Raw genomic sequence first — 16798 nt, 5'->3', positions numbered from 1 at the left:
GCTGGTCCCCAGCACCTGCTGGTACATTTGTCTGCACAGCTCTCTTTTCTCTCTAATTTAAAGGATGCAACCAGAGCAGTGAAACAAAATCTGGCTGCCTGCCTGCTAAGGCCTTCACTGCCATTAGATACCCATACATATGATCCCACAAAACAGGAATGAAATGATGCTGAGGTAGAGATACTGCTTTCCTTAGCTTTGTTTTACATTTATGATTGTGAGCCACCCTAATCACAATGCACAGAAGACACAGTACATAGGAAAGTTGTGTGCTCATTTATTGAGGTGTCTGGGCGTGTCTGGGCTTGTTTGTGCTTGAGTCATGCATATTCTCAGAGCTGGAAAGGCCCTTAGAGATGTTTCTGGCCAATCCCCATACCTCTTTAAGAAATTGAGGTCCCAAGTCATAATGATGAAATGGCAGAACTGACCTTTCCGTTTTCAGCCTCACCGACTGTAATGGTGCTTTAAACCATTTGGATGGTTTAAGTCAAAACTCACAGAAAGTTGCCAGAATAATGTTCCAAAGGGAGTAGTGTTCACTGGCTGGAAGCCAGGGGATGACCTCTTTTCCTTAGATAGTTCTCCTGAGCTTTGCGTATTTTAACAAATGCTGATGGTGTCTCATCCTTACTGCTCTCTTGCTCAGAACACAATACTAACTACCACCACCCACCTCTAGCTTACCCCACTTCTAATAATCCTCTCCCAAGGGCTGTAGATTACTAGCCCTACTTGGTAAGGAAATGATTGAGTCTTGGGTGTATCTAAGGCTAGTTCTGAAAGAACTGAATGGTAGTCCAGGAAATCTCTGGGTCAGTCTAGACCAGTGGTTTCTAAATGATATTTGGTAATAAGCTGCCTAAGAATATCCTGAGGTATTCATCACAAATGCAGGTTCCAGATCTGCTGTATCAGAATCTTGAGGAGATGGGGTGTAAACATCTGTATTTTAAACAAGCTTTCCAGGTGATTACGGTGCACAGCTAGATTTAGGATATCCATTGGGGCCTTTGCTACCAGTCATATCTCTTTCAGTTTGGCTGAGACTCTTAAATAGATCTCAGAGACAAGAGGACAGCCTCATTACATTAGTACATTAGTACAACCTTTATGATTTGCAAAAACACTTCCCATCTGTTATTTTATTGGATACTCATGATAATCTTGTTAGACAGTAGGATAGGCATTAGACAACATGACAGGCATAATTATCCCCACTTTGCAGATGAGCAAACAGCCCTCTAGAGCTTACCGATAGTAAGTGACAAGAGTTCCAATGCCCTCTATTTCACACATTTTGGCATTTAAACCCAGCGCCTAAGCCCAGGGTCAGGACCTGACATTTCATCTTTGACTTCACCTGTATAGACTTCCTAGAGGGATGATCCAGTTTGCAGTTCCCATGTGTTAGGTATTTGTCCTGGCTTCTCTGGTTTTGGGGCAGCGATCTCTTGCGGGTAGAGTGCCATACAATACTAACACTAGGTATCATTTTCATTCCTTGTGCCCCAGAAAGCCAGCAGGTGCAGGGTGGCGTTCTTCACTAGCGCAACGACAGGAGGCCTCTGGGGCAGGTAGACTGACTTTATTTCAGGTTTTATAATCAATTTAACTTGTTCTAATTGGTTGAATAATGATGTTCTACATTTCCGAAGACATTTAGTTGGCATCTATAAAAAACCCACAAGTGTTTGCTAAGCAGGTGTAACTGAAATCGAAAGATGAATTAATTATTGTTATGGTTGCTCCTCCTGGGCAGAACTACCCGGCAGCCCCAGGTCCTGTGGTCTTTTAACTTTTTGGGGAGTGGAGGTGGGAGTGGAGTGGGGATATGCAGTTTCTGTCAGGCAGAATTCCTGGTCATTTCAGGTCTGTACTCTTTATCTTTTAAATAGGACATCAGGATTGGATACTCTACCTTTGAAGCCTTTGTCCATAATGTATGTGTTCTGACATCTATCCATTCCACAAGCACCTGCATAAAGATAATATAAGGAAAGAAAATATGGGGGCGAGGTTTACTTAGACTTCTTGTGTTCTTTTTTTTCTTCTTGCTTTTTTTTTTCTCACCTACCCAGAAAATAAATAGTTGTTTATTGCTAGAAAATTATTCTGGGTTTAATCTACCCTAAATTGTTTTGAGCATACAGGAATTCTTCAAAGGCTCATAAGCATTAAGGTGGGCTACAGCACTCCCTGGCATATTTAGGGCTCCTTCCCCCTTAACATTCACCCTTGGGGAATATCTTTCTAAAGGTAATAAAAGGCAGTTCTGATGCCACCTGCAGTCACTGTAGGTGAAGTTCCAGGCTCCAAAGGTATAGGGTAAAGAATGAAGCAGAACCAGTTCTTATCTTGAGGGAAGGATACATACTTTACAAATCCCAGTTCTGTTGGATTTTGGGATGGGGTTGGAGACAGTGTTTCTCACCTCTCTCAGCTCTAGTTTTGCCTCTCCTTTCCTAGATCTGAGGTTCAGCTGAGAGGAGCCAGAGAGAGGTAGACAGGTGGCTGAGTTTCTTGATTAGTCATCTTCACAGGATGTACAGTCATTCCCATCCACAGCCAGCTCTCTTAGTTACCCATTTTTTGGGGTGGACCATTTGCACATAATTGAGAGTTGTGTTTTTTAGCTCCAAGGATTTCTTTCTCCCTTTTGGCTGTCACCACAGTTTTTTCCTAGGTTCCCACAATGCATGGTTCTGAGGCCCAGCCAGAGGGAGGACATAAAGCTGCAGGGACCAAGCTTGGGTTCTTTGCTGCTGGTGATCCCAGAAAAGAAATTGCTTGGCATTTCTACGTTGGGACAGTAATGACTCTAGTTCAAAGTCAAAGCCGTTTTTTTTCCCTCCAGCTTTTAACTGAGGACACAATACCAGGCAAGGCATGCAGCAAGTGCTTACTAGAATACAGTTTGACTCCACTTGACTCTCCCAGGCTTCTGACACTGAAGATGAACCAACCCACTGCTGTTTAGATACCTCTTCATACCTCTTCCAGATAGAGTTCCCAAGTTGAATTTGCAGGAATCTTCTCCTATTGCCTGCCTTCCACACATTACTGAGTGATATGGCAGAACCAGGCCCAAGTTTTTCTTAAGTTTGCTATTCTTTTAAAAGGCCTATGGGTACTTGTGCTCTTCAAAAACGTGACTGCAACAGTCTGTATGCTGGCATCAGTTCAGTGCTTCATCCTAGACAAGGGCTTCCCTCGCCCCTCCCTGAGGGAGGGAGGCTATGATGCTTAACTTTTCCTCCTTTTTACAGAACAGGAAACAGAGGCCCAAAGAGTAGCCATGACTTGTTCCAGACCACACCAGCAAGTGAGAAGTTAAGTTGTAACTAGAGCCTAGATCTCCCCAGGTATTCTCTCCCATTGGTCACCAGCCTGCTTGTGTGTAAGCCAAAAAATGACAGCATGTGGTTGAACAGTGAGATCTGTAAAGTAGGGAGAAATCTGGCCTGAGCCCAGAGGATGCTTCCATGTGGAAAAAGATACAGAGTGGTGGTGATGGTGGTGTGTGGGTTGGGGGATTATAGTTGATGGCGTTATTGGATGCCCTGTACACTGTCCAAGGCACCCACAGCCAAGAACACAGCCCTGGGTCCCTGCAGCCCATGCCTGCTTATCAGGCAGATAAACTCAGAACCTTCACTCTTCCTAGTGCTGTTAGACCCAGGGATCTATAGGGGTTGGTAGAGCTTTTCAATTTCCCTTGAACTCTAGAAGCCAGTTGAAACCTGCGCTTAGGCCCAGAGGTGTACAGTGAGCTGAGGTCCTGCCCCCGTGTGTCCTAGAGGAGCCGCTTTGTAGGGAGGCCACATTCGTTGTTCATTTGTTGCACTCATTCCTGTGATACCTACTCTGTAACTCCTACCCACACACTCTTGTATCAAGACTGATTTTCCAAGTCTCCTTTTTGCATCTCTCCAAAGGCAAGAGGTTTGAGCTCAATACATGAGTACAGAGGATATGGGTTGATACATCCTGCCCCAGCCTTCACATCCCTGGCCTACAGCCCTACCCAGTGATCTGGCTTGGGTCACTGGTGGGCCTGAGCTCTCCCTTAGGGAGACCTAAGGCTTTTGGGCCAGAGAGCCAACTCTGTTATACGCACTAACTGGGCCCAGAGAATTCCAAAGTTGTTGCCATACTCAAATCATTTCTCAATGGTTTTGGATTGTATTTTGTGGCCTGTAGGGAGGGTAGTTAAAGCAGCCTGTTTATCCACATCCAGTGACCACAGTGGGAGCAGAAGTGATGTTGTGGGGGATCCAGACATGTTTCCTCCTTTAGATAGGGGATTGGGCTGGCAGACTAATCATTGGGGGTGAGGGTGGGAGTGGGGAGGGCTCAATAGGGAGAGTTCTGGGACCATGGGGGTGGGTCAAGGGACAGGGATGGGGAGTAGGACAGGTGCTGGGTCTGGTCTGGTATGAGGGGGTGGAGGGTAGGGCTGGGCATCTGACCTGGTGAGTGTGGCTCAGCGGGGTGGCTGAGGTGTCTAAGTTCAATGTAGAAGTCCTCGGGCGGGTACCTGGCCTCCAGGGCACTGATCTGGAAATGGGAGTCTAGTGAGAGGAATGACAGGGAGGAGCCATTATTCCCAGGGCCTTTGTATGGCAGGGGAAGGGGTTGGGAAATACATCAGGGGGCAAGGGTCAGGGCGGGGCAGGCTGGAAGAAAACAAGGCCTCTATGTGTAGCATCCAAAGGGGCTGGAACCAGGGCCAGTGGGGCCAGGGGGATCTGCTGGAGCCCAGGCTATCTGCCTTGTTTCTCCTCCCCTCCCCCACAGGAATTGGGTGCCCATTAGGGTAGGGGGCAGAGGAAGAAGCCCTTGAAAGGGGCACTTTGGTAGGGCCTGGGTCAGCCAGAGGTCCCTTTCCCAGATGGGGAGTGCATCTTTTGTTTCCATTTGGAATTCCCACATCCTGGCTCTACCTGTCTCCCTTGTGGTCCCCGGGTATTAGCCACCCTCTTCCTATTCCCTAATAAAGAAATGAAGGGGTTCCTGGGCTTCATTTGCTAGTGAGAGCCAAAATAGAGGCTTGGGTTTCTTCCTCACATCTCTTCTCCCTGGGGAAACCATGCTTGGGACTCGTAACCCTCTCCCTTCAAGCTGCAACAGGGCTCTTAATATGGGAGAAGAACAGGGTGGGACATGATAATGGGAAACACTCATACCGCTACTGACCTAACACGTTCACATAGCTGTAGGGGGTCCAGCCTGCTGTGTCTCTGTCAAGGGACTTGTTACTGAGCTGTTTGGAAAGTAGGAGAGCCAGTTAATACCTACTATCCAGGTGCCCCTCCCCAGCCTCAGCAAACCCACCCCTGTGGTGATCCTGACCCACTTGGGTCATAGACCATTGAGGGAAAGGGAAAGCTATGTGTCCCATGACAAACCAGCGTGGTGTGGCTGAGGCCAGTGGAAACATAGCCTAACTAAGCTGTCAGGCTAAAGCTGTAGGGTTCCCAGGCTCCCTGTGCAAAGGGGGCCAGGAACAGGGCCTTCCAAGAGCCAAGAACTGGCTTGAACCAAGCTGGCCCTGGCAGGAGAAGCAGGTGAGCTGGGTAGAGCTGAATTGTAGGAGTGGGGCCTCTGGCAGTGTCTCAGCTAGAATGTGAGGCTATCTCCAGCACAGAGAGAGGTGCTAAGGCTGCCTGCAATATCACTGTCACCTGACCTGGGCTGAGTGTGAGATTCTCCCTTTCTGTGACCAAGGGAAAGCCTCAGCGCAGGGTGTCTTGAGGCTACGGTGCAATCCTTCCTCTCCCTGTATTCTTACAGCTGCCCCTCATATGAGGCAAGGATGGTTATCCTCATTTCACAGATGGGGACCTGGGTCCTGAGTCAGTGGCAGAGCTGGGTCTAGAATTCAGGTGTCAGCTCCTAGTCCCATATTCTTTTCTTTTCTTTTCTTTTTTTTTTTTTTTTGTCCCATGTTCTTTTCATGTCCTCACAGCTGCCTGCCTCTGCTGCAGATGCCCTGTCTACCAAACCAGGGTTCTTGACACAGAGACACTTCTGGCCCCTGGGGTGAGCTGAGCCAGAGGGCCACCAATTAGGGTACTCTGCAGTAATTCTGACCAAAAATGACATGGCGGTAGGAGTCTGCCTCTCATCCCTGACATCCTCTGCCTCTACTGCTGCAGCCTTGGTAATGTGGCTTTAGTTAATCAAGGGCCTCCTACTGGGAAACTCCAGATTCCCTTCCTTCAGCTTCCAGCAACTCAGACAAGGCTAAAGCTGAAGCTGACAATGAGGGTTGGAGCTGAGGAGATACACAGGAAGAGTAGCAAAAGCTTCTGGGCTGTGTATAGGGCTGATGGCCATGGACTTTACATACAGGTCTCAAGGTACCCTGCTTGCAGCACTTCTGTTTCATAAGAACACAGAGACTGAGAGTGGCTTTGACAGCGGTTGCTCTTGAGGGTATCTGTGTTACTGTTGCTGTGGGGTTCAGGCTTCAATGTCACCAAGTCTATGGCAGAAAGTATGGTCTGTGTGCTGGTGGTCATTCTCCATGGGGCAGACATGGGGGAAAGGATTCCCAGAGCTCTAGGGCAGAGGCCTAGAGTATGAAAGCTATGCTCCTAGTCCAGGATGGATGTTACAGGAAGCCAGGAGTCCTGGGATTGCCCTCCCAAATGGTCCTGCTGTTGTGTGTGTGTGTGTGCATATGTGCATGGGCACACACAGGTGGGTGTTAGGAGGTGGGCACCATGAGCTCAGCAGACCTTGTGTGTCCTTGGGGCTATTCTTCCTCAATTCCTCAGTCTCCTGCTCTGCCTGGTGTGAGTCCTGACACATTAGGGGGGCTCACTACACATTTTCTACATGTGTGCGGAGATATCTCTGCCCAAGGTCCTGTAACTGTAAGAGGATGTCTTGTCATCAGCCAGGGTTATGCTGGAAGCTGTCAGGGAAGGCCCTGTCCAGGAGGGTGCAAACCTGCCGGAGTCACTGTCAACGAGAACACTAGCTACAGCTGATGTTTGGGTTCCACGTCCCTTGTATTGGTTCAGGTTGCAACAAATGGTTGTGGGTGTTATTGATGACATGTATGTCCAGGTACAAGAGACATTGTGTGGTTACCTGAGCAATAGTAGTCACTCTATAATGTGTGAGTTGCACACATCATGTTGGTAACATACTGCAGTGATTTGTGGTAGGTGGTATAAAGTTCTGATTACCTGTGTTGACATGTGGCAAAAGTGACTACATGATATACATGGTTATTTGTGACAGAAAGTCTATACATAATAATTATATGACTTAGTATCAGTTGTTTACACATAAGGTGTAGGTGACTGATGCTGTGGGTTGGTTATTACATGTGATGCCTACGGGTACATGGCACTTGTTGGCTCCATATGACATACTGGCTTCTGCTACATGCTTCACAGAGTGTTTACATGTACCATGGACCACAGGGCTACTCTTAATGTATTGGTGGTTGGTTCCACATGGACTCTCCATGCTGGAGGGTACATGTCCTTCCTGGGCAGAGGTGAGGGCTAAATGAGAGGACATGGGGTTGGGGAGAGGCTGGGTAGTTAGGGGCCCAGTACCTTGGTGGGGCTGTTCCTGTCCAGAGTGCTGGCCTGGCTGGTGGCAGACCCCCCGTACACCAGTGTGTGGTAGCTGGAATTGGAAAAGCACTGGGCATGGCTGCTACTTTGAGGCAAATCTGGGAAGAGAACAAGGTGCCATATACCATCATACCCCTGCTCCTGGCATGAGACACCCCTGATACTAATGCTTGGGCTGGGCAGCTTTGTGAATGCCCCGAAAAGAGAGACAACCAAGTCTCCCATCCCCCACGCTTCCTGGCATCCACTACCCCTGTAGAAATTTGGAGAGCCTAATTTGCTCCTTCCCTCATGCTGGCCCTCCCTGCAGCATGCAGGATGCAAGTGAGGCTTGCCAGTGTAGAGAGTGGCACCATCCTCACATGTCCCTGAGTCTCTATTTAGGGGTGGACTGACCCTCTCTTCCTCCTCCTAGGGTCACATCCCAGTAATGAGTCCATAAAGAGAACCCCACTCCTCTTGGCCCCAGTCCTTCCCACCTGGGGATTCCAGGACCTCTCCACAGGGCCAGGGAATACCAGAGGAATGGCATGAAAAACTCAAGCCAACCTTGCTCATTATAGTCATAGAAGAAGATCCCCAAATCTCCTCTGTGGGCTTGGGATTTCATCATAGGATGTCTGCTTCAACTAAAATCCAAGGGGGCATGCAGGCCAGGAGCTCCTTGAAGGCAGGGTCTATGCCTGGGCTGCCTCTGTCTATCCTGCAGTGCCTAGCATGGAGCTGGGCATACAATAGGTGACGTGTAGCAAGACTGGGCTGAAGTGATCTGGGTTTTCTAAGTGCAAGGTGCAGAAGGCTGCAGGTCAGCTATGAGTTATGGAGCCAGCTGGAAAGAGCTGTCATGCTGTGCTCACCTAGACAGGCCCAGCCTTCCCTGGCCCAGGGCTATGGGCAATTTCAGAGCATTTTGGCCTCTACAGTTTAGCCAACTATGAAGCAAGAAGCCTTTCTTATTTCCAAGGCAGCAGTCTAGGGTTCAGGGGAGAGGAAGGATTGGCCCAGCAGCCCCTCCCCCACCCCATTTTATCAGACTCCCAGATAGAATGCCTATTGGAGTTGTTACCACATTTGTAAACAGACTGGGCTCTGGCATGCCTGCCAGAGGGACATTGTCCAAACTTTCAGACCTCCCCAAAGTCAGGTAACACCCCCTTCCACTGTACTAACAGGGCCCTATTAAGGCCCTAACTCTGGGAACTGCGAGGGAGGGTTGCACTGAGGCCTTCACCAGGGAAGCAGAATTGGAGAGGGCCTGGGCACTGGACTCCAAGTCCTGTCTTCCTGAGGTGGTACAGGCATCAGGCTGGGGAGATGTTCCCTTGGAGAGCTTAGGAAAGTTGCTGCTTAGTATAGGTGCTCCTGTGGCTGAAGCCTGGCGAGAAGGATGGGGGAGCTCTGGGGAAGTGAAAAGAGGCTCCTAACCTAGCTGCTCAGAGCTGGGGGCCCAAGAAATGAGACCCTCTTGGAACCCCATGTACCTTTCCTAGGTAGGCTCCTGCTCCCCAGCTGTAGCAGTCAACTCTATAGGCACAACCACCCACCTTCAGTGATAAACCCAAGTGTTCCTAGGATACTGTGTGGCTGTTTCTGAGTTGTGCGTGTGTCCAGAGGGAGGGGTGTACCGGGGGCATAGCCCTTACCTGAGAGGGAGTAGTCAGTGCTGGTTATCCTCATGGCAGGTGTGTAGGAGACACGGGGGCCCAGGTCACGGCCCTTCTCTTTCTGCCGCCGCCGGCGCCAGGCAAACAGGCTCAGGAGCACCACAATGAGGAGCAACAGCAGGACGATGCCTGTGACAGCCCCCACCGAGTGCCGCTCTGAACCCAGTGCTGGGCCAATTTTGGTGTAGGGATTCAGCTCTTCCATCATGAGGGCAGCTGCAGGCAGAGGGAGGGTCTGAGCCTGGGGCAGGCCGGCTTGCTCTTCTGATCTCTTGGCCCGGGCTCAGACTCCTCTAACCTCTCTAATGTTAGAATAGGAAACCTGATTCTGATCTTGGCCTTGTTCCTCAATCCTGTGAGGTGTGTGCCCTCACCCCTCACTGTGCCTCAGCCTCTTCAACTGCCTAAAAGGGGATGGAGTCCTAGGGTCATGACAAGAAGCAAATGTGATTATGGATGTAGAACAAAATAATAACAAATGCTTATTATTTTACTCTTCCAAAACTGAGTTACAGATATTAACTCATTTAATCTTCCCAACAGCCCTATGAAATAGGGACTATTAGTCACCAAAAGTTAGGTAACTTGTCCAAGATCACACAACCAGTAACTGGCAGAGTCAGCTTTCTCAGGAGTCGGGAAGAATAAGACTCAGCCCCTCTCCCTGCTTACCAGCTGTATGATTCAGAGTCCACAGTTTGCTCATTTGTAACATAGGGACAATAATCCCACCCTCCCCGGGGGGCTGTGAGCACCAAATGATAGACTGGCAATGAAAGCTGTGAACACCCTGCCAGTGTGCCTGGGATCACTGTGCACAAGACTCTCTTGATTACATATGAGGGTACTTCAAAAAGTTCATGGAAGAATGGAATTAAAAGATAATATGAATCCTTCCATGAATTTTTTTTTTTTTTTTTCTTAAAAGATGACCGGTAAGGGGATCTTAACCCTTGGCTTGGTGTTGTCAGCACCACGCTCAGCCTGTGAGCAAACCAGCCATCCCTATATAGGATCCGAACCCGTGGCCTTGGTGTTATCAGCACCACACTCTACCGAGTGAGCCACAGGCCGGCCCTCCATGAACTTTTTGAACACCCCTTGTATGTGTGAGATAACCCTGTTCCATGCTGATGCTCAGTGCAGAGGGCCATCCTCTAGCCCAGCAGCGTCTAGACCCTTGTTGGCTGTCAACTGCTGGCTGAACTGAGCTGGCCATCATCACCAGAGAGGTAAACGTGCTGCATTATCATCCTCAGAATACAATGGAAAGATGTCTTTTGGCTCCTTTTCTGTAATGTGGATGATCGAGAGTCCATTCTCACCCCCCAATCTCCTAGAACCAACAACAATAAAATCCCTTACATGTTTGCAGCACTTTATCAAGTGTTTCTATGTACACAAAGCCACAATTTATGGAGTGCTCACTTATGTGCCAGGCACTGTGCTGAGTCCTTTACTTCCACACAACTGCACTATGAAGTGTCATCTGACTGCAGTGGCAGAGCCAGAGCCAAGGTCGAGCAAGGCCTTTTGGACTCCTTGGGCCTTAGGAACCTTGTGTCATGGGGAAAGACAAAGATTTGTCTACTTTTCCCACTCTGCGTGTGGAGTAACAGGCCCAGCAAAAAGGAAATGACCTGGCCAAAGGCACCAAGCAGGTATATCACCACTTGGCAGATATTCCTACTTGGTCTGGTGGCCTTTCCACAGCACTAGCTTGTGGTTACCCTTGCTTGGCACACAGGAAACTTGCAAAAGATGAGCATGGGGAAACCATGATTGAGGGGCTGCCTGCTCCATCTGCCTCTCCAACACTTGGAGCCTCAGCCTCCCCCTCTGCAGCCCACCCCAGTCCTGCTCTCCTCCCAAATGTGAATAAAGAGAAGTGTCCTTATAAAACCCAGCTATTCCAGTTGGACTCTCCCTAGAGCCTCCACGGAGTCCTTTCCACAGCCCCCTGCCCCCACACACTGCCACCTGTGTATTACCTTGGTCACACCTGATTCCTTTGAATCCAGGGCTACAATAACAGGTGCCAGTGACGTGGTCACAGGTGGCATTGTTCATGCACTCACATAGCTGCTGACACCCATAGCCGAAGGTTCCTGGGGCACATCCTGTATGGCACAATGAGGGTAGACAGTGAGAAGCACCCACTCTCCCCACTCCCGTGCCATGTGTGGACAGCTCTGGCGATAAGCCAGTTCTGCCTCACACTGAGTGCAGGCTATTTCCCTGTAGCTCCTGTTGTGCTTTGGTTAGATACCTGGAGGTGAACAAAACACTTATAGCCCTGAGTGGGGGCACGCAGGCAGCGGAGGAAAGGGCAGGGCTCACCCACCCCTATTTCTTCCTCATGCAACATATTTAAGCAGTATCCTCCATGTGCCCTGAGCTGGGTGCCACAGGGGCTTCAGAGTCTCCCTGTCCTCTCTCATTACCCCTTCAGGCCTCTTAATGCTCCCGATGCCCATCCCGGCTGGAGGAAAAAATTCTTTAAACACCAATGACGTTCTTCAGTCTTTTTCCTTGGGAGTTGCCCAAGGGAGCAGCAAGTGCGGAGGAACCCTGAATGAGTGGACTCTGAAGGGGGGTGGGCTTCCCCTGCAGGAGGCTGAGGACTGGCACTGACACCCATGGTTGGGGGTTGGGACAGCTTACTCTGCTCACAGTGTCGCCCAGTGAAGCCCGTGCGGCAGGTGCACTTGCCACTGATGTGGTCACAGCTGGCGCCATTCTGACACTGGCATACACGCCCACAGTCCTTCCCAAAAAACGCTGCTGGGCAGCCTGGAGAAACAGGATGTCTGGTTACAGGAGTTGCTGCAGGGTGGGGACAACTGTGGATATGCAGCTGGGACCAGGCCTGTCTTCTGTCTCCTCTTTCACTGAGTATGGGGTGGAGACTGGTGAGACCCTGCACTGGAGCTGTCTCCATGTGCTACACCCCCATGCTGAAGGGGTAGGGGTGGGTCGAGGGGGTCCTTCAGACAAAGTGGTCTTGGAATCAGAGGTCAGGCTCAAGTCTCCTTGTCAAAGGCTGTTCCCACTGTGGGCCTTACTGTCTAAGGAGGGTCTGGTCTCAGAGATTGTTGGCGTACCTTATAGCTCTGACCTTCCAGGACTTTGGGCTAGTCAACCCCCTGAATCCAGCCAGGTCCTGGGGCTGTCCCTGCAGAGCTCCCCAATTCTTGGGGCGGGAGGTAGGGGGTCTTGGCCCTGGGGACAGCTTCCTCCCTTCCTCCTTCCTTCCCTCCATTGCAGGCCCAGATGACAATGCCCACAGCTGCCAGCAGGCCGCAGCATGGGATTCCAAGTGGCTGGGAGGCTGGGAGGCGGGGCTTACGCTGCGTGCAGAAGAGTCCGGTCCAGCCAGGGGTGCAGTGGCAGGCCCCGTCCTCGGTGCTGCAGCTTGCCCCGTTGTGGCAGCTGCATGTGTGGAAGCAGGCAGGGCCCCAGAACCCAGATGGGCAAGCTGAGGGGTGGGTGGGATGTAGAGGATGAGGGCACGGCAGAGAGGGGCAGATGGAAAGGGAGAGGAAGGGGGAATACATGTCAGAGCTAAGAGGCCAGGATGGGTGGCATTTCCTGGCTTTCAGGGGCTTGGCACACTGCTCCCAAAATTTCTCCACTCACCTTTTGGCTTGGTCACCCAGGATTCCCATTAAGCCCAGATTCTCTGCCCACTCTCCAAGTCTTCGTTGACTAACTCAGCATGGCTCTGAGGGCTTCTGAACCTCCCCTGTTAGGGGACTGACTGATTTGGAGCACATGGGTAAACATTGTGGTTTACAGTGTGTATACTGTGTGTACTAACTTCCCCATGAGGATGGGGACTTTCCCAGGCAGGGACTCTCTCTTCTCTTTTGGCTGGTGAGCTCCCTGAACCTCCCCATCAGAATGGAAATCCCCTCAGTCCAAGCCATCTAAGTGTGACCTCCTTAGGGGTACTGGCTAGGTTTCACCCATCAGACAAGGAGCTCCTTGAGGCACAGGCTGGGTCTCCACCCTTTGATTGGGGGTTTTCTGGGGAGGGGCTGCTCCCTCTGCAGCAGAGTGGGTGCACCTTACATCAATAGCCCCTACAATGCTCTGTCTTGGCTTATGATGCCCAGGACATCATTATTATGGGCCACCCAGAGGGCACCCGTACCCCTTCCAAGGTGACTGTCTTATCCTTTTCTTGCTTCCCCACTACCAAACCCTGGCTGGCCAGTCCCTGCCCCTTCCTTCTCCCTATCGAAACCCAGGGGCTGCTCCTTTCTCAGCTGCTAATGAAGTATTAATTCCCAGAATTGGCAACAATATCAATATCTTTAATACCAGCAGTTAACAACGCCCATGATCAATCCTAATAATTCATCATGTTAGCTATAGCACTAAATGGGACTCAGTTGGACGTTGCTATCTGCAGAAGGAGATTTCAGCCCTGGAGATGGAGGCACCAGGGCAGAGAGGTTCTGGGCAAGGAAAGAAGAGTTTCAGTGCCTGACCCTATGTGGGGGCATTTCCAAGGGGTAGCAGCTTACCTTGTGAGCAGTCCTTGCCAATCCATCCGGGGAAGCACTGGCAGGAGCCATCGATGGGGCTGCAGGTCCCATTGTTGGCACAGGAGCAGAGCTGGGCACAGTCCTGCCCAAAGTGCCCTCCAGCACACACTGTGGGCACAGGGCAGCCTGGCACCTGCCCTTTCACCTGTGCTTCTCAGACTACCACCCACAGCTGCATCCCACAGAAGTTCCCAGGCTACAGCCATGACCACCCTGGGGTCATGGATCTCGATGGGAACTGCCCACCTCAGCAATCCCATCACTCTTCTCCATTTGCATGTAAATGAGTTGCCCCTCTCATGCCCACAGCTGCATTCTTCGGGAATCGCCAAGGTCCACAGAGGTTGAATCACTTGTCTTAGGTCTCACAGACAAATGGGAAGTGGTGAGGCTGGGTATTACATCTCTGGACTCTCAGCAGTGCTCCCCATACTGCTCTGCAGCCTTCTGCTTTCCATTAGCACACTTTTGCCAGCATCACTGATCTCATAGCCACAAGGGCAGAGAGTGCTTACAACTGGATGGAGAGGGACAAATGCAGTGTGGCAGATCTGTCTGCAGTTCGACTGTTGGAGCACCCACTCTGAATGTCTACCCCATCCTCCTGTTTCCTCTGACCTGTTCCTCAAGCTTCAGCTCAGCGTCCTCCTCAGGAAAGCCCTCCTGGGTTCACAAGGCCCTCTCCTCCACTGAGCCCCCATAGTATTTCCACTTTGAGTCACTTGGGGGATATTGGTCAGTCCCACCTGGAGGAGCTGCTCATTGGTCCCTGGAGGAAGGGCTGGTTTCCTCAGTCAGGCTTCAAGCTCTTTTAAGACTAGGTCTGTGTGTTATCTGGGCACCTACCCCTGTAATTCACCCCTCAACTGCTTCCTACACCTTGAACTCTCTAAAGCACGGCTCCCTGTGACACTTCTGTGCTCTGCTCAAATAGCCTCAATGGCTCCCCATTGCCCCAGAATAAAGTCTGGATCCCGCAGATGGGCACTCAGCTGGGTTATCCTTGACTACCCAGCTCTCTCCACATGAGCCACTGGACCACACACCACTTTCTAAGGGCACCCCATGCCTTTCCTTTGTGCCTTCTCTCCAGCTGTTCCTTTCCAAAATTCTCTTGACCTTCATGTCCAGCTATGGAAATCCTATTCTGCCTACAAGACTCATCTTAAATGCCACCTCCCCCAAGATCCCTCTGTAACAGACGGCTAGTTGTCCCTCAATATCAACTCTCTTCTTCCTTAGAAGTAGAATAAAGACTTCATTCCTTAGACTTCTGTATAGTTAGGTACGGCTGTGGGACTACATTCTGGCCACTGGTAAGTGGAAATGTGTGTGTTTATTTGCCCATTCTTATTGTTGAAGGATAATGTGGCCCATGGATAAGAACTGTGGATGAGATGGCTGGAGCTCAAACTGCCATCTTTCATCAGAGGTGGAAGCCATGTGCTCAGGATGGCGGAAGAAGATAGAAGGAGCCTGGGATCCTAACATCTTTGTAAGCTACCCTAATATTCCTCAGTGGTCTGCTTCTGAATCTTTTTTTTTTTTTTTTATGTGTTAGGGAAATAATGCTTATCATTTTCAAGCCAGTTATTTGAGTTTTATGTCACTTATAGCTGAATTTAATCCTAACTGACTCACCCCTCTGTTCTGGGTGGCTATGTTCCTGTTTGAGCTTCCAGGTAGTTTCTTCCCTGGTCTTCTGTTACTGTAACTTGTGAGCTTGTTTCAGGCCAGGCTTTGGTCCCACCCATGTCTATGTCACCTGAAATGCCTGGAAAAACAGCAGGTGCTCAAGGTGTGGTGGCTAACTGTATGGAAATAAATTGGCCATGCCTTTCTCCCTACTTGACTCCCAAGTTCTTCTGGAAAAGGCTGTACTCAGAATTTTCCCCTCTGGACCTGGCTTTGTGAGGGCAGAGAACATGGCTCGCTTGTTCTTTGTTGTGTCTGAGTGCCTAGCAAGTGCCTGGAATACAGCAAATACTCAGGAAATGTTCCAAAATGACCAAAATAGGCCTTAGGAACAGTGACCTTCCAGAGGGTTCTGCTGGGGTCAGTGACCCCTGACCCTCTCTCAGTTCAACATGCTTCTCTCAAAGCCCCATTCCAGCCAACCCTATATCCTTGAAGGCTTCCTTGCACCCTTGTTATGGGAGAGCAGCTCCTTGAATCTCTGAGGCCCTCAGTTGGCTGAGCCACATGGAGGATCATAGGAAAGTGTTCAAGTGACTTCCCCAGGGCCCAGGCCACTCAATTTTGTATATGAAAAAAATTTAGGAAGCTTTGTTGTTTTGTTTTGCCACCCTCTCCTTTACACCACACTGCCTCATATTGCTAGCCTTTCCCCAATCAGATTGTGAACACTTGGTGGCCAGGATCTGTGTCCACTCTGTGCCTCTCCTGGACATGATTAGTGGTTGAGGCAAACAGTAAGGCAGCATGGTGCATCAGACTTTCCAGTCCAAAATCTTGGGTTTGGGGCCTAGTTTTACTTATGTATTAAACAAACACATATATGGTGCTTATATGCACCAGACACTATTCAAAGTCTTTCTCAAAGGTTCACTTAATCTTGCAATACTTTCATTATTATATATTCCCATTATTACTACCTATTATTAACTCTATAGATGAAGAAACTGAGGCACTGAGACGTTAAGCAACTTGCTCAAGGTCACACAGCTAGGAAATTCTACCACTTACAGGCTAAGTGCCTTTGAGCAAGCCACATTACCCCTCTTCATCTGTTTCCTCATCTTTGAAATGGAGATGAGAACCCTCATCCAGTGGCCGCGGGGCTGTGGTTAGTAGCTATGGGCAGACTGGCTGATTTGGGGCCCTGTGCTTCTGCCAAAAACCTTAGCACCTTCTCAGGCAGGTCCACTGCCAAGAGTATGACATGCATCTCACCTGTTTGCAGCTTAGGTTCCAGCTTCAGCTTCCTGAAAAGCAGGTGGCCCAGCCTCTTCTTCCCTCT

At 50.0% G+C, this 16798-nt stretch overlaps 1 protein-coding gene across 5 annotated transcripts in view; it reads right to left on the bottom strand.

The window, feature by feature from the left end:
• The window catches only part of MEGF11 (multiple EGF like domains 11), a 227730-nt gene that overhangs the window by 5222 nt on the left and 205710 nt on the right, over nucleotides 1–16798 (bottom strand). For 2 of the 5 annotated variants that reach the window (XM_063092190.1, XM_063092189.1), the window contains exons 13-21: nucleotides 13798–13926; nucleotides 12615–12743; nucleotides 11930–12058; nucleotides 11257–11385; nucleotides 9245–9481; nucleotides 7581–7699; nucleotides 5200–5266; nucleotides 4473–4574; nucleotides 1922–1978 (exon numbers count right to left, since the gene is read on the bottom strand). In XM_063092190.1, the coding sequence (XP_062948260.1) occupies nucleotides 1922–1978; nucleotides 4473–4574; nucleotides 5200–5266; nucleotides 7581–7699; nucleotides 9245–9481; nucleotides 11257–11385; nucleotides 11930–12058; nucleotides 12615–12743; nucleotides 13798–13926 (1098 nt within the window). Of the gene's footprint in view, nucleotides 1–1621; nucleotides 1712–1921; nucleotides 1979–4472; nucleotides 4575–5199; nucleotides 5267–7580; nucleotides 7700–9244; nucleotides 9482–11256; nucleotides 11386–11929; nucleotides 12059–12614; nucleotides 12744–13797; nucleotides 13927–16798 lie in introns of those variants that run through there. The other 3 variants (XM_063092192.1, XM_063092191.1, XM_063092194.1) reach the window with 2 other exon arrangements.

Source organism: Cynocephalus volans, chromosome 3 (genome assembly GCF_027409185.1).
Source record: "Cynocephalus volans isolate mCynVol1 chromosome 3, mCynVol1.pri, whole genome shotgun sequence".
In the NCBI taxonomy this organism is placed as follows: Eukaryota; Metazoa; Chordata; class Mammalia; order Dermoptera; family Cynocephalidae; genus Cynocephalus; species Cynocephalus volans.
The sequence above is the reverse complement of the archived record's forward strand: the minus strand, read 5'-3'. Positions and strand labels throughout refer to the sequence as shown.